The 21,573-nt window shown below is 48.3% G+C and overlaps 1 protein-coding gene across 1 annotated transcript in view; it reads left to right on the top strand.

The window, feature by feature from the left end:
- LTBP3 (latent transforming growth factor beta binding protein 3) overlaps positions 1 to 20,000 on the top strand; it is a 47,010-nt gene extending 27,010 nt beyond the window's left edge. Inside the window, exons 9-28 of the mRNA XM_077919974.1 lie at positions 81 to 97; positions 2,213 to 2,291; positions 2,457 to 2,552; positions 3,592 to 3,717; positions 3,863 to 3,997; positions 4,093 to 4,221; positions 5,961 to 6,080; positions 7,226 to 7,348; positions 8,014 to 8,136; positions 9,233 to 9,352; positions 10,346 to 10,474; positions 10,647 to 10,808; positions 11,796 to 11,879; positions 13,681 to 13,809; positions 15,169 to 15,306; positions 16,426 to 16,566; positions 17,195 to 17,356; positions 17,861 to 17,938; positions 18,846 to 18,977; positions 19,481 to 20,000. Coding sequence (XP_077776100.1) covers positions 81 to 97; positions 2,213 to 2,291; positions 2,457 to 2,552; positions 3,592 to 3,717; positions 3,863 to 3,997; positions 4,093 to 4,221; positions 5,961 to 6,080; positions 7,226 to 7,348; positions 8,014 to 8,136; positions 9,233 to 9,352; positions 10,346 to 10,474; positions 10,647 to 10,808; positions 11,796 to 11,879; positions 13,681 to 13,809; positions 15,169 to 15,306; positions 16,426 to 16,566; positions 17,195 to 17,356; positions 17,861 to 17,938; positions 18,846 to 18,977; positions 19,481 to 19,632 — 2,375 coding nt within the window. The 3' untranslated portion in view covers positions 19,633 to 20,000. The remainder of the gene's footprint in view (positions 1 to 80; positions 98 to 2,212; positions 2,292 to 2,456; positions 2,553 to 3,591; positions 3,718 to 3,862; positions 3,998 to 4,092; positions 4,222 to 5,960; positions 6,081 to 7,225; positions 7,349 to 8,013; positions 8,137 to 9,232; positions 9,353 to 10,345; positions 10,475 to 10,646; positions 10,809 to 11,795; positions 11,880 to 13,680; positions 13,810 to 15,168; positions 15,307 to 16,425; positions 16,567 to 17,194; positions 17,357 to 17,860; positions 17,939 to 18,845; positions 18,978 to 19,480) is intronic.
- Positions 20,001 to 21,573: the final 1,573 nt, after the last annotated feature.

Raw genomic sequence — 21,573 nt, 5'->3', positions numbered from 1 at the left:
AGCTGCAGTGGGGTCTGTCTGTCTGTCTGAACTTTCTTTAAAACCTCTAACCTATTTCTTCCTTTATTTGTATCTTGCAGTCATAACTCCAGCCATGGTAAGTGTCAGCTGCATTGCTGCACCGTGAAGAGTTGGTGGCGATCTCTAGTAAGATGAGGTGGAAAAGAAGTTAACTGGCTGCGATTTTTTTTAAAATTATATGATTTATTATTACAAAGATAAGGCCACTTTCCTTCCGAAGAGTTCAAGGTGGTTGCCCCTGGTCTCCCACAAGCCCTAGTCTGTCACTCTTAACTGCTGCACCATGCTGGTTCTCTAAAGGCAGTCTAATGCCAAACTTGTCACTTATTCAGATGTGACCCTCAGTCAGTAGAGCATCACAGGGTTGTGGGTTCAAGCCCCACGCTGGGCAAAAAGATCCCTGCATTGCTTGGGAGAATTGACTAGGTGACTCTTGTGATGACTCTACAATTCTATGATTCTATGACCCTTCTGGGAATGGAATCCTAGTACTTTCAGCAACTTATAAAGTATTGGGGGGGGGGGGTTGAATCTGGGACAAAACCATCCTGGTGACAATGTGGCTTTCAAATGACATTAAAAATAAGTGGTAAGCAGGCTGAACCTGCCATCTGGGCATAGTAGTTAGTACACAGCAGACTTTTTTCTGTGCAAACATTAAAGCAATGGGAAGCTGGGCAAGAATGGAATTGCTGATTTCAGTGGGGCTTACTCAGGGGAACTGCCCGCTGGATTGGGCCCCATTTTTATACTTAATAGGAAGCGGAGGCACCTTAGGCTTTCAAGCCACATTATTTGTGCCAGTCATGGTGGGTTCCAGATGAACCGTTTATCGAGCATTCCTTCCAATTTGCTAGCACAGAGCGTACGTGGAAGTTACCCGGTGCCTGCTCTTTACTGAACATTTGTGCCGATTTGTTGATGGGATGTACAACAACTGAGCATTCAGCCTTATTTGTTTATATGGAGGTGAAGCACCAGAGGTGTGGGGATCCTCCAGCCTGCAGGCCTAATTTGGCCCACACAGCCACTTTTTCTAAACCGCTCCCACCTGCCCATCAGCGAGCATTGCTCTTGACAACAGCTGATGGGCAGGAGGGCGAGGTACAATTCTGCCTTGGCTGTGCAGGTGTTCCCAGTAGGGATCAGACGCTTGCAGCCAAAGCAGCAGCAGGATTTAACTCCCTACACATCAGCTGATGGAGAGAGAGAGAATTAAATCTTACTCAGTTTGGCTGCACACTCCTCTTCCCACCTGTGATAGGACATCCCACCCTTCAATTGTGTGACATCATAATGATGCCATGTGATTGGCAGGTGGCTTGTCCTGTCCACCTGCCAATATTTGCCTTGTGGGGTGGGGAGGTAGAAAGATCTGGGCCCCCCCAGCCAAAATTGTTTCCTACCCCGTTATACACCTTGTAAGTCTACCATTTATCCCACATTTCCCTGTGCGTTTCTTCTTTCATTCCCCTAACTGCAGAAACTCCTTTTTTTAAAAAAAAAGAAAGTGGGTTTGTTGCACCAGAGCACTTCAATTGCACAAACCTAAAGTTCCAGTCCTGTGACGGAATCCCTCCTGCAAAGTAGGGAAAGAGCGGGGTGGGGAGGGAGTGTAGCTCAGTGGCTAGAGCACCTGCTGGGTATGCAGAAGGTCCCAGGTTCAATCCCCGAAGATACCTGCAACAAAAAAGGATCAGGTTGAGGGGGTGGGAACAGAGGCGGGTTTAGGGCGGCTGTGCTGGGCAAGCAGCCAAGGAGGGCACCTCCCAAAACCCAGTAAGCACTTGCCTGGCTTCAGGAAGGAGGTGTGAGGGCTTTGACAGGGTTCCTAGACTCCTCCTGTTTCCTTTCCAAAGCTGGGCAAGCATTTACCAGGCTTTGGGAAAGAGGCAGGAGGGTTCTAGGACCCTGCCAGAGCCTCATGCCTCCTTCCCAAAGCCCAGCTTAAGCGAGGGCTGGGGGGAGGGCATCAAATGTTGGCCTCGCACAGAGCAATATATTGCCAAGGTCTGCCCTTGGCAAGCTGCTGCCAGCCAGTGCAGACAATACTGGGTTAAGCAGGCCAGCCTCATCCACAGCCACTTCCTATGTGACCACAGGGCTAGCCACCTACAAATCTGCCTTGCCCGGTAATGTTGTCCCTTTCTTTCATCACCCGACCCTCCACCCCCCAAAAAAACATTTCCAGTTGCCCAGCTATGTGACAACCTCGGAGCAGCAGCCCGTCTTCTTCGCCAACACCCCCACCTTCGGACCCCGTTACCCTGGTGAGTGTGAGCAGGAATTTCATTGGCCTGGGGCCCTGGTGTGTGAGAAGTCTCTCTGCAAAACTCTCCCCCCACCCCCCACCCTGTTCTCAGAGGCACTGCTGCCTAGGAGCCCGGCAGTGCCATGTTCGTAGCCTGCAACCGTTTCTCTCTTTCGGCTCACAGCTGTGATCGCCAAGCCTACGACCGCCGTTGTGGTGAAATATCCCGAAGAGGACAAGAACGTCAGCGAATTTGACATGCCCCCCACGCAGGTGACAGGTGAGCTCGGCAGAAGAAGATAAGAAGAACAGGCTGGATGTGAGCCCAGCATCCTGTTCTTTCAGGGACCAACCAGGTTCTCAGGGGAAACCCGTAAGCAGGGCTGGAGTGCAACACCCACTGTCCCCGCCTGTGTTTTCCAGCAACCAGTGGGTGGACGCAGGTGGCGCTGTGGTCTGAACCACTGAGCCTCTTGAGCTTGCCGATCGGAAGGTCGGCAGTTCGATTCCACGAACTGGGTGAGCTCCCGTTGTTCTGTCCCAGCTCCTGCCAATCTAGCAGTTCGAAAGCATAGCAGTGCAAGTAGATAAATAGGTGACTGGAAGGTAAACAGCGTTTCCATGAACTCTGGCTTCCGTCACGGTGTCCCGTTGTGCCAGAAGTGATTTAGTCCTGCTGGCCACATGACCCAGAAAGCTGTCTGTGGAAAAACGCCGGCTCCCTCAGCCTGAAAGCAAGATGAGAACCACAACCCCATAGTTGCCTTTGACTGGACTTAACCATCCAGCGGTCCTTTACCTTTTAATAATAATAATAATAATAATAATAATAATAATAATAATAATTAATACCCTGCACATCTGGCTGGGTTTCCCCAGCCACTCTGGGCGGCTTCCAACAAAGTATTAAAATACAATGGTCTGTTAAACATTAAAAGCTTCCCTAAACAGGGCTGTCTTCAGATGCCTTCTAAAAGTCTGGTAGTTGTTCTTCTCTTTGACATCTGGTGGGAGGGCATTCCACAGGGTGGGTGCCACTACCGAGAAGGCCCTCCCACCAGATTCAGTGGAGTGACAGTTCAGTAGGGGGGTGTTTCCCATTGAAGCATCTGGTTGGCCACTGCGGAAAACAGGATGCTGACCTTTGGTCTGGTCCCGCTGCTACCCTCCTCTTAGGTCTCTTTTAATGTAAGCCACTTGTAGGGAGTTAATGTGGAGGGTATAAGTAACAGGAACATGGTGATGGTGACATGATAAGGGCCTCCCATGTTTTAAAGCATATTTGTTTTCCCGTATCTCTCTCTCCCCGCACCCTGTAGAGACGGACATTTGTAAACTGAGACGCAACATTTGCGGCCACGGCGAGTGCATCCCTGCAAGCCCCGGCTACACCTGCCATTGTTACCAAGGATACCGCAGGCATCCCCAGCACAGGTATTGTGTAGGTAAGGTGCATTTTTCCTCAAATACATGCACATATCTTTTCCTATTCCCCGACATGTTTGCTGCTTGGGAAAACCCTACACCACTCAATTGCCTTTCCTCTACCGTCCTCTCTCTCTCCCCCCCCCCCCACTCTCTTCTCCTTAGATGTGAATGAGTGTGAGCTGGATCCTTGCGGCGGCAGCGGGAAGGGCGTTTGCATGAACACCGGCGGCTCCTACAACTGCCACTGCAACCGTGGCTACCAGCTGAAGGTCCACAAGGGAGTGCGGTCCTGCGTGGGTGAGACACCTGTGGGTCCTGGGGATGGTGAGAGGTTCCAGGGCCCGCCCTCCGCCCCACTCATGGCCTCCCCCCCCCCACTTCCCCCTTTCCAGATATTGATGAATGTGCCAAGCCCAAAGTCTGTGGGGACGGGGGATCCTGCATCAATTTCCCAGGACACTACAAGTGCGAGTGCCATGCAGGCTACCGGCTCAAGCCCTCCCGCCAGCTCCTCTGTGAAGGTACAAGGGGGGGGGGTTATCAATGGGGGGGCAAGCAACACAGAAGTAAGGTTGTGTTTTGATTCAGTGTTTAGTCCTGTGAAGTAAAAAAAAGGGGGGATGATAGCGTAACTGTCATCTACTGGTTGCATGCAGAGGAATTGTGGGAGGCACCAACAGGCCGTCCCCCCGCGAACCCCCTGGGAAAAATGGCTCAGAGACAGGGGACTGGTGGTGGGACACTGAGGAGAGGTCAGAGGGAGCAGACTGAGAGGAGGAGGTGTCAGAAGCTGAAGAGGCAACAGGGTTTAGTGAACAGGAAAATGCTGTGGCAGAGAGCAGATGAGGCAGGCTGTGGAAGAGTCCAGGGAGTCGCCCTTTCCTGCTGCGACCAGCTGCCTCCCCTCTGGTCTCTGAGCACGCACAGAGAAATGAGAAGAGCAGGACAAAGATTAGCAGCTTGAGACTGTGGGGGGAAACGCTGGAGAGGAGGAGCCTTAGAGAGGGGTGGGAAGGCCAAGGAGGCTGACTTCCACGAAATTATTTAAGAGTCTTTCTGTAGGTTTCCATTTGGTGGGACTGGTGTAGACAGTATCTTGGTTGCATGGCAATTTAGAGCCAAAGCATAGGCCTGGGTTCACTTTGTTGAACCAGGCAGAGGGCCTTCTTGGTAGTGGCGCCCGCCCTGTGGAACGCCCTCCCTTCAGATGTCAAGGAAATAAACAGCTATCTGACTTTTAGAAGACATCTGAAGGCAGCCTTGTTTAGGGAAGTTTTTAATGTTTGATGTGGTTGCTTTTTTATTGTTATTGGTGTTCTGTTGGGAGCTGCCCAGAGTGGCTGGGGAAACCCAGCCAGATGTGTGGGGTATAAATAATAAATGATTATAATATTATTGTTGTTGTTGTTGTTGCGTTGTTCTGCCCTCTTAATTGCTTCTCACCGCTTCCAGTTTCCCTCTGGTGTCCCTTCTCTCCTTGCAATCTTGTTTTTAATTACAACCATCGTTCCCGCCTCATTATGGTGGACTAACATGGAAAATTGCATTACCCGAAAAACTTACCTGGTACCCTTGTTTTCTGAAAGGAAAAACAAAGGCTACCTCTTTTGTCTCATTTTGGAGGAATTTTACGGAATAAAACAAAAACAAAAACTTTACATTTGCCTCTTCCACAAGCCTCTCAATAAATTTGGGATAAGTAACATCTAATTGGTTGAAATTTTTCCTTGACTTAATATACCGCTTTTTATTATTGGGACTCAGCTACATTAGTAAAAAAAGAAAGTAATAAATGTGTTGTAGCACTGTGACACCAGATGGTGCTGTAGAGCTGAAATCAGAACTGAATGAATGAAATTTTTCCATGTTGAGCTATAAAATGGTTTTAAAAAATCATTTTCAGAGCTGTGTTTTTTCATAGCTGTGTAGATGCAGCCTTGGTACTCCTTGTTTCTCAGATGGTTTCAGCTAGGGGTTTATTCTGCACCTCTTGTAAGTCATCTGCACCACACTTCTCGCTCTTTCCTTTCTTATGGTGATGGTACTCTCGACTTATCTGTCTGTACAGCATCTTGTGGCAAGCACCTAAAATAATCAGCTTTATTGTTTCTGTTTGTTAACGTGACTTCTCGTGCCAACCTGGGTTTGGTTGTGTTGAGTTTTTATGAGTTTTTCTCATGAACCTCTATTTTGTTATTTGGGCTACATTGATAAAAAATAAAATCCACAGACAAACAAATAAACCCTGTTTCCTTTCCAGATATTGATGAGTGTCTTGACCCTGGAACATGCCCCGATGGGAAGTGTGAAAACCGGCCTGGCAGCTACAAATGCAGCCCCTGCCCGCCAGGCTTCCGGGGTCGAAATGGTGTGTGTGGAGGTAAGAAGCAAGGCCTGAGCCCTGCCTTTGCTGGACTTTGCTGGGCTCAGCCTCTTTTTATCATGGGCAGGCCAGCCCTGGTTTGGACACCTCGCTGCTGATTTCCCCCGGCTTTATTTTTGATGCTATTGCCGTGACGAGAATCCGTATATTTTATCATGTAGTTCATAGTATTATAATTGCATTCGTATAATCATTTAGATTTTTACGTTGGATAGATATTAGGGTCGAGCGATATCTGGGCAATATATCACCAGCTAAACATCCCAATATATCACAATGTCTGAAATAAGGATGGAGCTATGTAGAGGCATGGGCTGGCTTCCTCTTTATTTCCCACATTGTGATATTTGCGTAGCGCGCGCACACACACACACACATCACGATGTGCAATAGATTTCCAGGTCAGAAGTTACAAAACCAATATCGTGATATGGGCTTGAAATTGGTTTTGGACGATCTGTTGCTCAGCCCTAGATACTGTGAAGTGACATTTGTGTTGTAAACTGCCTTTTTGTCAGGCTTCAGGGAATCGGCTTTCTCCCCTCTTTGGCAGTAGATAAGCAGAACAAAGCGAAAGGAGTCTCTTACCAGTTATCCATTCCTAGGAATGAAGGTGCTCCCAATTAAGGGTTCCACCCACTTCCCCACTAGTCACCCACATCACTACCGCATCTTGCAACCTGATCTCGCAACCACTGTGCTTTCTGTGCTGCCACCTTATCTGCTCTCCTTGACCTTGCGCTGAGCGGATGGACACCTTTCAGCAAAAGGGAGTCTGTTAACTCTCTCTCTCCCAGTTCTCCTCCTCCTAGCTCTTCACCACCCAGTACTTCACAACTTCTGTCTTCTGAACTATGTCCCTCTGCAAACCACTGTTCCAAATCTATACTGTCCCACTGCTCCTGGGAAGATTCAGGATCCTGATCAGGGGGAGGGGGAGGCTCCCACCATTCCTCCTCAGTGCAGCCCTCCTCAGCACGGTCCCTGACACTTTTGGTCTTCTGAAGAAAGGTGGTGTATAAAAGACATAAGTAATCAGACTAAATAAGCACCATTCCATCCTCACAACGCCCTCCAGCAGAGCTCCCCTTCCGTTGCTCAGGGCACAAGGAGTGAAGCTCCCTGGGTTACTCTCTCCGCAGATGTGAATGAATGCGCCGAGAGCACGCTCTGTAAACACGGCCGGTGTAAGAATGTTGACGGCTCCTTCCTCTGCCTCTGTGACGACGGATTTGTCCCTGCACCCGATTCCCACAGCTGTCTTGGTAATTCCTCACACCTCCCTGGTGCACGGAGCTTCCTGGTGGGAGGGAACTTGTACAGACTGGTGTCTGTGATGTCACAGCAGCACAGCCAATGACAAGGGGGAGGCCAAGATGGTCACCCAAGCAGATTTAGTGGCACAAATCTTGGGTCCCACCCTAATGATCTGTTCACGGAGCACCATTTCTCGCCACAGTCAGAGGCAGTAATGCTTCTGAATATCAGCTGCTAGAAACCACAGGAGGGGAGAGGGATCACAGGGTGGTTCACAACATAGACCTCCAGTTCAAACCTCGTCGTCAGCCATGAAGCTCAGTTTGTAACCTTGGGCCAGTCACTATTTCTCAGCCTCACAGGGCTGTTGTGAGAATAAGGTGGAGGGAGAAGCAGGGGAACCACGTATGCTTCCCTTGGCTGCAGGGTGGGTGGGATAAAAAATGTCATAAAAGCAATGTTCCTGTCCAGGAAAGGACTTCCTTCCAAGCTTGACTAGGCCAGAGATGGGGAATCATTGGCACTCCCAGGTATTGTTGGACTACAACTTCCTTCATCCCTAAGAACACTGGGCTGATGGAAGTTGTAGTCCCACAACATCTGGAAGGCTGGGAGAAGGCTGAGCGAGGCGGAAACACCACAGAAGTGGGCTGATTTGCTTCTTTCCATGCAGATATCAACGAATGTGAGAATGGGTCTCTCTGTACCTATGGTTCCTGTGTGAACACCCTGGGATCCTTCAAGTGCCAGTGCCCTGTGGGTTTCCAGGCCGTGAAGGATGAGCCACGCTGTGAAGGTGAGAGCGGCCTAGGATTTTGTTTTTGGCTTGGATTATTGGACTAGTTTTGGATTCCACCTGCGACACTGTGGAGGAGCATAAGGAAGTAGCTCCTTTGAGCATGTGCAGAGTGCCTGAGGAGCTGAAGCTGTCCTCCCTGCATCACAGGCTTGAGACCCTCCTCTCCCTCTGTTTTCAAACACAATGAACCATGCTGCTGAAGGTTAGAGATGGGATTCTTTGGCTCCCCTGAGAACTAGGGGAGAGGTTTGCTTGTGTGTGTGTGTGTGTGTGTGTGTTTGTACTCCCCACTAATAGCCAGGAGGGCTGAGGCCCGGAATGCATGTTCAGTCCCGCAACTCAGCCCTCAAGCACAAAAAGGAGTACTAGAATATTGCAGATATTAATAGTGTGCAGCTTGAAGTGACTGGATGCATAAAAGCTGACTCCTTTTGGAATGAAACATTGTCGAGACCCATCAGATATTATTTTAAAACTTTACTCGGACAGCTTTCTTCAGAACAGGACAAAAACTTCAAAGATGCATGCAAATAATTCCAGGCAAGATCTTGTGCTGTCCAGCACAGGCTCAGCATCTTAGAAATAAAAGATAATTCCAAACAGGCCTATAAGCAAAAGTCTCTCTCTCTCCTTACAGCCTCCATTTTGTCTGGAGCTGTTTTCTCTTCCTTCAGGAGACTCTTTGACATATATTTACTCCCACAGAGCCTGGGAACAAAGACTCCACCACCCTTCCAAAATGGCAAATTTGCAATTCAACAGCTCACATGTGATATAAAGTTAAACACTCCCAGTGTTAGCTAGCAGAGAATAACAACAGTTAATTATCAACCCATCAAGGTGCTTCGAGAGCTTAGTACAGTCCAGTGGAATTTCCCCATGGCCAACCTTTTCAGCAATACACAAAGGCATTCTCCATTTCAGTGTCAATTAAACAATTATACTTAACACAGAGGCGAGAACAATGCCTTTGAGCAGGTCCATGCTCTTTTTCATTCTGACGAACCACAGCCAGCCTCTTAGGCCTGGGAGAAAGGGTGGGTTTTCCAGGTCTTCCAGGCAAGTACCTTTTCCTTTCCTCCTGTCCCTGCAGACCTGAATGAGTGTGACTTCCCGGCAGCCTGTGTTGGTGGCGAGTGCCTGAACACCTTGGGCTCTTACCAGTGCCTGTGCCGGGCTGGCTACCAGTTGGAAGGTGGTCGGAAGTGCCAAGGTGAGTGAGGCAGTTCACCTTATTGCAGATATTAATACTGCAGAGCTTGAAGCAACTGGATGCATAAAATAAACTGACCCCTTTTGGAATGAAACAATGTTTAGACCCATAAGTTTGATTCAGACTTTACTTGCGGAGCTTTCTTTGAAACAGAACAAACACATCAAAGATACATCCTGACAATTTCATGCAATAACTTGTGCATGTCCTGCACAGGCTCAGCATCTTATAAGAAATAAACAGACCTATAAGCAAAGCTCTCTTTCTCTCTCTCACTCTTTACAGCCTCCATTTCCCCTGGAGCTCTGTTCACTTTTGTAGAGGCCCATTTACACCTCCTTTGTTCCCTCTGTGGCCTTCAGAGAAAGACTCACTCACACACAAAAATGGAGACCCACAGCCTGACACATGGATAGAGTTTAATCCTATCTCTTTCATGTGATCTAAGCCAGGCATCTCCTGCCAACCTAGCAATTTGAAAGCACGTCAAAGCGCAAGTAGATAAATAGGTACCATTCCGGCGGGAAGGTAAACGGCATTTCCATGCGCTGCTCTGGTTCGCCAGAAGCAGCTTAGTCATGCTGGCCACATGACCCAGAAGCTGTATGCCAGCTCCTTTGGCCATAAAGCGAGATGAGCGCCACAACCCCAGAGTCGGCCACGACTGGACGTAATAATGGTCAGGGGTCCCTTTACCTTTACCTTTAAGCCAGGCATGTGACAGAGAACAACAGTTACCAACTCATCCAGATGCTTAGAGAGCTCTTCTTTCGCTTCAGTGGAATCTTCCAGTTGAACCCTTTCAGCAAACATAGGCATTCTCCAATTCAGTGTGAATTAAATCATTATACTTAACACACCTTGCCAGCAGTGGGCTTGTGCCCTGGAACAGAGCGAGGGGGGGGGGGAGAGTTGACTTCTGAGGGTCCAGGTTCTTGTGTCCCTGAGCAACTTGCGCCTGTAGCACCAACATGTGTGGTGTTGCCTCCCCAGATGTTGACGAGTGTGCGAAAGACCTTGACCTCTGCCAGCCGCACGGGGCCTGCGAAAACACCGAGGGGTCCTTTGTGTGCGTTTGTGATGATGGATTTGCTCCTTCTGAAGACCAACAGAGCTGCGAGGGTGAGCGTGGCACGTGAGGGGGGTGGCGAGAGCACCGGGGGGTGGGGGGAGAGCTTTTTCTTTCGCCAAGCGCCTCAGTCACGGTGGGTGAGAAGCCGGCAGGCCTGAAAGAGGCGATGATTCTTTCTTGTGGGGAAGCGAGCGACTTTTCTCTCCCTCTCTTTCCCCTCAGAGCTGCCACACAACAAAAAGGAGTGCTACCTGAACTTTGACGACACCGTTTTCTGCGACAGTGTCCTCGCCACCAACATTACCCGCCAGGAGTGCTGTTGCTCGCTTGGGGCAGGCTGGGGAGACCATTGCGAAATCTACCCTTGCCCTGTGCTCAATTCTAGTAAGTCTGAGGGGACAGCTGCATGGAGGGTGTTTTGTTAAGAGATCTTGATAAGTGATGGTGACAGCTCCTCCTGTCACCTTCGAATACAGGGCAAGAACCATAGCTCAGTGGTAAAGCAGGACTTTACAGGTCTGCGAAAGACTCCCACTATGAAAGTTTGGAGAGCTGCTGCCAGTCAGTGTAGACCAGGCATGGCCAAACTTGGCCCTCCAGCTGTTTTGGGACTACAACTCCCATCATCCCTAGCTAACAGGACCAGTGGTCAGGGATGATGGGAATTGTAGTCCCAAAACAGCTGGAGGACCAAGTTTGGCCATGCCTGGTGTAGACAATACTGAGCTAAATGGACCAGAATTGGTACGAGGCAAGCTTTATACTTCTCCATTTCCTTGTACTGTTCCTCAGCAGACCAGCTTTTAGGGGAGAAGGGTTCCCTTAGCTCAGCGTTGGGGTATCCACTTCAGCTGCAGAAGACCCCCAACGTCTCCAGGGAAAAGCATCAGGTAGCAGCAGCTCTTGGGAACAACTCTGTTTTTCCCTTTTTCTTTCTTTTTTAAAGTCCAGCAGTTACAGCAGCAGGTGAAAATGAAAACAAAACCATGCAATAGGCAGGTAGAATAAGTGCATATGAATTAAGTACCCAAGTCCAAGTCATGAAAGAAAAAAAGTTGTATTTACATAAAGAATATTTGCTATTCGATTGTCAAAAGAAAATGCTCTTTTCTCTGCCCAACACCTTCACCTTCCTGGAGCTACTGCCTGCCGGAGCAGACAGTGCTGTTCTTGAAGGAGAAATGGTGCAAAATAGGCCATCTTAGGATAGCAGAAAAAAATCCCCAAACTGCCAGCAAGGGATAAATCCTCCCAAGGAGGAAATGTTGCAGAGCGGGGGAGGGGGGGGGACTTGGAGCCTGTACCTTTAGGCTGATGGCTATTTATTACCAGCTTTATCTCTCTCTCTCTTTTTCTCCTCACTCCACAAAGTTGAGTTCCACACACTCTGCCCAGATGGCAAAGGCTTCATTCTGGATGACACCATCCTCAACTATGGCATCCCAGCACATCGTGGTGAGTCTTTTGAGCCATGACATACAAAGAGATGCTGTGTGTGTGTGTGTGTGTGTGTGTGTGTGTGTGTGTGTGTTGTTATTTCGCTGGGTGGCCACCTTGCCCATACCTGTGAGTCTCAGATGCTGTGTGACTCCGACTCCTAGCAGACCCAGCCAGCAGAGCCTGTGATCAGGGATGATTTGAGTCTCTACTCCAAAGATTTGTTCAACCCAGGGGCATGGCAACTCAGGCTCAGGGCCAAAAGTGACCCTCCTGGCCCCTCTGTCTGGCCTTCTGGATTCTCCCCAGACCACACCCTCCCCCTGGCACCCTCCTCACGTGCGTTTGCCTGGCTGGAATGTTTTCTTGGACTCTGAGGAAGCCTCATGCTTGTCTGGGTGGAGAGATGTGGGGTCAAGATGCAAGGGAGGCTCTTGAGTGTCAGGAGTGGAGCCCAATGAACAAAGGGGTGAGTGTTCCTCCTGTTGCTCCACTCAGTGGCTCCGCTCCATGGCTCCCAGCTGAAGAAAAAAACACATGAATGAAAAATCTCTCTATGAGATTTTTACAGCCTGCATCTTCTGCATTATTTTTGTATGTGTGTAAGGAAACAAAGTTATTTCTTTTTAAGTCGTTTGGAACCTTTTTCTTCTTTATTTTACCGCTAACGGATGGAGATTTGTAACTTCCTCTGTGAGTAAAATCTTCACTCATTTGCAAAGCTTACGTGTCTGAAATATATTACTAGCCTAAGTATTTTTGTGGGGAATGTTTGTTCGATGAGGGCAGATGTAAAATCTAAGTTTTAATGGGTTGGTAGCTCTCACCACTATGCTAACTGTTACGAGAGAGTAAGGATCTCTTCCAAACCTTTCTCTCCAACATAAAGAGATTACAGATCTTGTTCCCTGATATTGGGCATGGTTTACCCAATATGGCTTTGTGGGCGAAATTCAGACACCTGGTGGTCTAATGAGGTCCACAGGTAGACATTCACCCCCATCCCCCTTCAATGTATCTGCCCTGTTCACCCAATATTCAGTAAATGGTTTCCACTGTACAGTATTAGGAACATAGTTTCATGTTTGTCTTCCCTCTTTATATCATAGGCAAGCCGCAGTCCCATAGTCACCTCTGAGTAAGTGCCACTAAAACAGTAGGACTTACTTCTGAGCAGACCTATAATTGCAGTCTGCTTTGACATTACTGTGTCCTCATAGATACCTTGCTTTTCTGACCTCAGCAGCTGCATAATTTATATTTGCTGATTGCTCCATAACAGGGTTTCCTGGCTGGTGTCCACGTCTGAATCACATTATAAAAACAAACATACAAACAACACATTTTTTAATAATCAATCAATCAATCAATCAATCCAAAATAGTGAAACTTTCTCTTCACAACCATCCAGCTCAAACTTTGGGATATTCAGAATTACACCTAATTGTCAGATGCTGCCTAAATGGTTATATACCTTCACATTTACAGAAATGGTGATGATCTGGATGTCTATGACTTTCCTTTGCATTTTATAACGTGCGTGCCGCCCGAGGCAGCTGCTTCACCTTGCCTCACGGGTGGGCCGGCTCTGACGAAACGCAAATTCTCCTAACGATATGGAGAATTTTACGGTTTCATTTGGAGCACACCCTTCCCCAACCTGGCGCCCTCCGGAGGTTTTACGCTATAACTCCCAGCAGCCACTGTTAGCACATGCGCCAAGGAAGGTTGCATTTGAGCCCCACAGGAATGATGCCTTGATTTGCTGGGTGAATGAGGTTTCTCCAGATTAACAGCCTCTCCTCCCTTTTCGTTGCAGACATTGATGAATGCGCCTTATTTGGGGAGGAGATCTGCAAAGAAGGGAAGTGTGTCAACACCCAGCCTGGCTACGAATGTTACTGCAAGCAAGGCTTCTACTATGATGCAAACCTCTTGGAATGTGTCGGTAGGCAAGAGGGCCCAAAATGATGGGGAAAGCTGCAGGACTCCATTTTGGGGGGGGGGTCTGTCCCCCCCAAAACCCTCAACAACCGTATCCGGATTTTCACTTTTGGAAATATGGCAATTCTAGTCTATTTTTGTGTGTGTGTACCCTGTGAGTGACAACCTATCACCCAAAGCATGAAAACACCTCATACCATGGGCGTAGCCAGGATGTTTTTCGAGAGGATTTTTGTTAGGAGCGGGGCAGAACCGATGTGATTGGTCAGTTAGTTAAGTATTTCTATTGTTTTACTTGATCTAGAGGGGGGCAGCTGCCCCCACCCCCCAGCAATGCTCATGCCTTATACTGAATCAGACCCTTGGTCTATCTATCTTATCTCAGTCTGTGCTTGGGTTTCTGGTTTTGTTGATGGTTATATTTCATTGTAGTATGTCACCTTGCATATTTTGACATTAATTAATTAATAATGATAGGCAGGTAAGCGTGCAACTTTAGCAGGCACGCTTTCTTTCTTTTTTAAAGACAGCAATATTTAGATTTCTGTCGCTACACCTTTTTAAGAAACACTGTGTTTTGTTTTTAAAAGGCAAGTAACTGTTTCTAGCAAGGCAACCCTTTCGCTTGCATTTATTTTTGATTTGGATTTGGCATGGCCAACAGCTAGTACGATAACGTTCTTTGGATTGGATTGTTTCTAGCTCGGCTTTTAAAAATCTGTCGGAAAACAAGCAACACGTTGTGAAAGCAATGTGTCCTTTGGCAAAGGTTTGTAGCGAAGGGCGTGTGGAAGCTAAAAAGGTGTAACGGTGGGCCTTGAATGCTCAAGATATCCTGCGTGTGTCAACTTTTTAGAGAGGAGAGGGGAAAAGTAACACTAAGTAGGATGATCTGCGCCCACAGGAACTGCACTGCCATTCTTTTTGATACACACACACAGAGTGGTACCTCTGGTTACGAACTTAATTCGTTCTGGAGGTCCGTTCTTAACCTGAAACCGTTCTTAACCTGAGGTACCACTTTAGTAATGGGGCCTCCTGCTGTTGCCGCCATGCGATTTCTGTTCTCATCCTGAGGTAAATTTCTTAACCCGAGGTACTACTTCTGGGTTAGTGGAATCTTTAACCCGAAGTGTTTGTAACTTGAGGTGTTTGTAACCCGAGGTACCACTGTATACAGTGGTTCCTCGGTCTACAAACTTAATTCATTCCGGAAGCGTTCTTAAACCAAGGTGTGCTTTCCCTACTGAGGCCTTGTTCCGCCAGTGCCCTTCCACTGTTCGTCTTCCGAGGCAAAGTTCGCTAAGTGTGTGTGGAATACAGAAACTGCAAGACCTGAATTCCAATCCTGTCTCTCTCCTAGATGTGGATGAGTGTTTGGACGAGTCAAACTGTGTCAACGGGCGTTGTGAGAACACGCGCGGGAGCTTCCGCTGCTCCTGCCCTGCCTCCACCACCTATGACTCCAACCGTAAGAAGTGCATACCGGCCAGTGAAGTTGGTGAGTCCTGCCCCTTCCATTCTTGAAAAGCACACTTGGTTTGCCGAGTGGACCTCTGAGCTGGAGGTTTGAGGCTGGTTTCTAACGGCCGCACGTTCTTAAGAAAGCCCCAAGACGCAGTGTTTGGGGGTTCTTAGTTTGGAGAAAAGGTGAATTAAGAGGTGACATGATAGACCATGGGTAGGCAAACTAAGGCCCGGGGGCCAGATGCGGCCCAGTCGCCTTCTCAATCCGGCCCGTGGACAGTCTGGGAATCAGCGTGTTTTTACATGAGCAGAATGTGCCCTTTTATTTAAAATGCATCTCAGGGTTATTTGTGGGTCATAGGAATTTGTTCATTCCCCCCCCCCCAAAAAAAATATAGTCCGGCCCCCCACAAGGTGGACCGGCCCCCTGCTGAAAAGGTTTGCTGACCCCTGTGATAGACTTTTATAAAACTATGCATGGCAAAGATATAAAGTGGATAGAGGAAAGTTCTCTCCCTCCCCCCCCACCTGGCTTACAACTCTAGAACTCGCAGACAGCCTACAAAAGCTGAATGTTGGAAGATTCAGGACAGACCAAAGAAAGCCCTTCTTCATACAGCACATAGTTAAACTATGGAACTCACTCCCACAGGAGGCAGGTGACAGCCACCAACTTGGGTGGATTTGAAAGGGGATTCGGACAGACAAACAGGCTGTCGGTGGTCTTCACAGTCTGTCTCCACCGTGGAGGCAGCAATGCTTTTGAATACCAGTTGCTGGAAACTGCAGGGGAGGAGCGGGCTGTTGTGCTCAGGACCTGCTTGTAGGTTTCCTAAAGCCCTGGATTGGCCACTGTGAGCACAGGATGCTGGACCAGATGAGCCATTCTCCTGATCCAGCAGGCTCTTCTTATGCTAAAGGAATTCATTTCAAAGGCCACCTTGTTAAGAAGTTGGCTTTGCCAGCTTGAGCCTGGAAAAAAAGACCTCTCACAGGGCAAAACCTCAGTAGCAACAGAAGGGTGGAAGATAACAAGAATACCAAGCAATTGGGGCTTGTGGGCTGTAGGGTTCAGAATAGGCTTGGGAGCAGGGACATGCATAAAGAGACCCACGTAGAAGTGAGCAGCTGGCTCCCTGGTTGTCGCCTGCAGATCTGGATGAGTGCCAGGACCCCAGGGTCTGCAAACTTGGGCACTGCACCAACACCATCGGCTCGTTCTCCTGCGAATGCCCGCCTCCCTTGACCTTGGACCCCAGTGGCAAGGAGTGCCAGCTCCCAGAGACACAAGCAGGTCAGCTCTATTTATTTGCAGCATTTTTATACCCATCTAGTAACATAAAGTTATTTGGTCAATGTGATTAAAGAACAAAAACAGAAAAACCCATAAAACACAACACTGACATAAAATTAAAAAAACAATATTAAAGAACATTAGGATCAGATCAAAGTAAAACTAGCATCTGCTAAAACAGCAGAGTCAGAAATCTACAGAACGTTGAAAGCTTGTAGATTTAACATATAGAATAAGAGAACAAGAAGAACATACGTTTAGAGAAGATTGGAAAACGTTTATTGAATATATTGGGGAAAACTCTACATCTGAAAACGTTGGCAGCATTCAGATAAATTCAACAGTGTAAATAAGTTTTGATGGATGCAGTAATGGAATACTGAATGCTTTAGGTTTTGTAAAATATGCAGGGATTAGTGATGTGCAAAATGAACCATGGAAAGAGAAGAAGGGAAGTCATTGATATTTTAAGGATGTTTAAATGAGTATTTTAAATTGTAAAGCAGAAAATTTAATAAAAAATTATATATATATATAGAAATACTTTTTTAAAAAAACAAGAAAATCTCTGTGCGCAAACGGAACCAAACCTCAAGCTGCCCCACCCCTTCCTCTCCCCACTTTGCAGACAGGGTGACCGACCTTCGCGACGTCTGCTGGCAGCAGAGAGGGGAGGACGGGATGTGCTCCTCTCCATTCAATGGCCAGCAGCTGAGCTACGAGGAATGCTGTTGCCGCTACGGCAAAGGCTGGGGCTACCACTGCCACGCCTGCCCACTGCGTGGCTCAGGTAACCGTGAGCGCTGAGTTCATGGGGAGGGAGGAGTGGGAGATGGGGGGTAGTTGGCTGAGGGGGAAAGTGCCCTTGAGCATTGAGGGTCTGACCTTTCCACACACTAGGAAGTTTATTGAGGCAGCCCAGAGTGTCAGCGTGAAACTATTTCCTTCAGCAATGTCTGGGCCCAGGAATCCTGAAAAGCAGCGTGCCTCTGAGCATGCAGAGAGTGAAGAGATTTAATTTATACCCCAAATCCAGCTCTTCTCAGTATGGGAGACATGGAACAGTATGGAAGATATAGGTGCCACTGAGCACACACAGAGTGCTTTCCATCTTCCCACCAAAGAGGAGCCTCTTACACATTTGGGGCTAGGCTATGAGCCCTGGCATATCCCACTCTTTCCCTATAATTATAACGCTTGTGCCCACTTTTTTTGCCTATCATTATGAGGGTGACTTGGGAGCAGGTGTGGCCCAAGGTGACGAGGACTGCTGTGGTGTTTATTTCTCCCCCAGGCCTTAACTGCCAGTCCACTCCAAGTGAGAGCAACTCGTTTTGGGACTTCAGCGCTTTGTTTGGCAAGGTGCACAAAGGTGAGAGTTTTAAGATTGCCTTACACCCACTCAGCCACTCCGATCTGCGGAACTTGCACTGTTATGGGTTACACATAATTCTCGTTCCACATTGGTAAGAAATTGATCTTTTAGTACAGAAGCACCCACACTTTGGAGCTCCCTGCCTATTGACTTCAGGTGAGCGCTGTCACCATACTTTTTGGGGGGCCCAACATTTTTATTTAGGCAAGCCCGTCCAGACATGTAGAACGTTGGCATGTGTTTTAATCTGGTTTTTATCTTATCACTGGTCTTAATTATTTTTTGAATGTTTCAAATAGTTGCTCCTAACTGGATCTTGTTTTTGTTTTACTGATCATTTCATTGTTTCATTCTTTTTGTAAACTGCTTTGAGTTTTTTGTTTGTTTGTTTTAATCAAGTGGTACATAAATTTTATGAACTAAATGGAGACAGGGGTGGTGTTCAGGGGCCATCTGTCTGTCTGTCTGTCTGTCTGTCTGTCTGTCTGCAACAGCTATAACTTAGGGGAGTGGGAGGGCATGGAAACAGATAAACAACTACATGACTCTTAGAAGACATCTGAAGGCAGCCCTGTATAATGAAGTTTTTAATGCTTGATGATTTATTGTGTTTTTATATTTTGCTGGAAGCTGCCCAGAGTGGCTGGGGCAACCCATCAGATGTGCAACTACTTCTACTTCTTCTTCTAATAATAATAATAATAATAATAATAATAATAATAATAATAATAATACAAAATGAGCTAAAATAAAGTGAAGGATGTGCCATTTTTTACTTCTCCCCCCCCCCCAAAAAAAACACCCCTTCCATTTTGAGGCTTCTCTCACTGAGCCCCTCCTGAAGGTGAAAGCATCCATCATTATTTGGACACTAGCCTGTTTCCTGCTTCTTTCCCCACCCCAGATGCGGACAGCTCCGAAGAGGATTCCGATGAATGCCGCTGTGTGAATGGCCACTGCGTCCGCACCCAGCAGGGCCTGGTCTGCGAGTGCTCCCCGGGCTTCCAGCTCGATGCCAGCCATACCCGCTGTCTGGGTAAGGGGGTCATAGCATGGACATAGCACTCTTGGCCAGGCTGAACACTGGAGGGTACATTACAATGCCTCCAGACACCCCACCACTACCCCACCCCCACCCTCTGACCCCACATCATCCAGGGTTCTCCTTTTTAGGGAATCGACTCCACTCTCCTGTCTGCAGAGGGTTTTGGGTTGTGGGGTGCTGGGCAAAGCGTGGACTGCCATCACCTCTCTTGGTGAGCTCTGAAGGGCTTACCTGGTCACTTGTGGCATTTGGGCAGCAGTGTTGGGCGGCCATTTGCAATTTCCCATAATGCCCCAGAGTGATGCTAGATTGGAGATATGGTGAGGAAGTGGACATGACTCAGATGCCGTTGCTCTGCTTGGGAAAGCAAATTTAAAGGGAGCCCAAGGCAGTGGGCTCCTGCCATGGCACTGGGTTCCTCAGCAGCTGCCCAATTGTGCCAAGTTCTGGCGCTGCCTACCCCTTCTTCTTTTCCTTATTTCTTTTCCTTTCAGATATTGACGAGTGCCTGGAGCTCAATCACCGAGGGCTTCTGTGTAAAACCGAACGCTGCGTGAACACCAGTGGCTCCTACCGCTGTGCCTGCAAGTTGGGCTACGTCCGCTCTCGGCCCCATGGGATCTGCATCCCCCAGCGCCAGCGGTAGCGGGATGAAGTGGGGAGAGTGAAGGAGAGAGTGCGGCTGTAAGGAGGCCAGTGCCCTCCCTCCTGCTCTGGCGACCTCTTGGCTGCCTGCTTCCGGAAACTGTATAGTGGGCTAGGAGGACATTTTTGTCTGGAACCAAAAAGGCATTTCTGACATTCTTGAGGACTCTTTTTTGTTTGTTTGTTTGTTTGTTTTTGTACCGGCTACAATGAAGGGGCATTGATTTGATGTTTTGTTATATAGGCTGGCTCCCCTGTCCCCCGTTTTACGCTCCCCAACCCACCAGATATTTATCATTAGGGTTAAAAAAAACTGCAGTTGGTTTGCACTTGTTTCTGTAGGCTTCAGAAATAAAACTCCTTTTTTTTTGTACATAATCGATGTTGGTGGGGGTAGGGTGGGGGAAACAAACAAGTTTCAAAGTTAATCAGCCAATTAAAAAAAAGAAAAGGGAGGAAGATCCTGTTACAGTTTCTGTTGTCCGATTCTGTTAACAACAAGGAAAGGCTGCAATTTGAAAATAAATTGTCAGGGCTGCCTCAGGTCCCAGCTCACAAGAGACCAACGCCAAGTCCAGTTTATATACAAAAATGTTTATTGAAGTTCATTGTACGCTCCACAGCCGAGGCGCACAGCCCCACGTCTGTTACGCTTAGACCGCTGCAGTCCCCTCTGAGTCAGTCCCTCCTCTGCAGCAGTTTAAGAGGGCTGTGCTGCTCCACCTCTTCCTTTCTTTCCTTTTCTGCAGGGTCTTTCTGCCCCCTGGGGTTTCACCCCTCCTGGATTCCCCTGACGCTGAATCCCCAGACAGCTCTTCCCCCCTCCTGCGTGCTTTGGGACCTGGCTCCTCCTCCGGGCTCCCTGTGCTTCCGCGCGCCTCCACATTTGAACTTGGCGCGCGTTCGCAACCTCTAACCTTCCCCTTGACAGTTACACTACTCCCTGCACTACTTCCCTCCCCTTCCGGGAGGATGTCTTGCTCCGATCTCCCCTCCCTCTCTGCTTTCGGATTTGCTTCCCCTGTCACACTGGAATCTCCACCCCCTTCGCTGCGCTCTGGCGGAGAAGCCGGTCCCCGACTCCCAGCTCCCACTTTGGGTTCCCCTGCTGATCCCCTGCTCCTGATGAGTCCCCCCTTTGACTCCCCTTGGCCTTACCACAGGCGCCCCCTTCTGGGAATCCTCCGATTCACTCGAAAGACTCATGGAATCCCTCAAGTCATCGTCATCCTCTTCCTCGCTGTCCTGGGATTCTTCCCCCTCGCTCTCCGTCTCCTCCCTCACCTGTGCCTCTGTCCCTGAACCCCTGACATAAATAAAAAGTCAGTGGGAAGTTTGGGGATGGGTTGGGGAATAAAAAGGGCATTAAACAAGTATTAATTTAATAAGATGCTGCTGTGCTTGGAATAGGGTAACATGTATACTCTCTAGTGAAGTCATTATCTGAATGTGGATTGCTTTGTTGCAACACTATTGATCTCAGCATGGTCCAGGTCTTTATTTTATGTCACCCTTCCCCCCCCTCCCCCGTGAGCCAAGTCTGACAAATGAGCAGGGCCACCCACCTGTCCATCATTTGGTGTCAGGATGGCATCCGGTGACTGATAGGAAGGCAGTCCTGCCCCTCCATTGAAGTTGACCTGCAGGGTTCTTCTTCTGCAGTGTGTGCCATGCATGGAATGCACAGGTGAAACATGCCCCCTGCAGAATTGAACCCTGCCCTTCAGGCGATATCAGCTGATAGGTCAGCATGGTTTGGAGGAAATAGCCTTTAGAGCCAACTTAGGACACTCCCCAGTTGGCCAAGATAGGTTCATGGGCCGGAGGTTCTCCCCACTTCCACCTATGCTGATGCACAACAGGGAGGTGTGAGCAGCTTTGGTGAAACCCCAATATGTGGGGGGGAAACTTTAGTTAAAACCGGTAAGTGGGAGGGAGGGAG

The sequence above is a fragment of the Podarcis muralis genome, chromosome 16, assembly GCF_964188315.1.
Source record: "Podarcis muralis chromosome 16, rPodMur119.hap1.1, whole genome shotgun sequence".
Taxonomy (NCBI): domain Eukaryota; kingdom Metazoa; phylum Chordata; class Lepidosauria; order Squamata; family Lacertidae; genus Podarcis; species Podarcis muralis.
The sequence above is the reverse complement of the archived record's forward strand: the minus strand, read 5'-3'. Positions and strand labels throughout refer to the sequence as shown.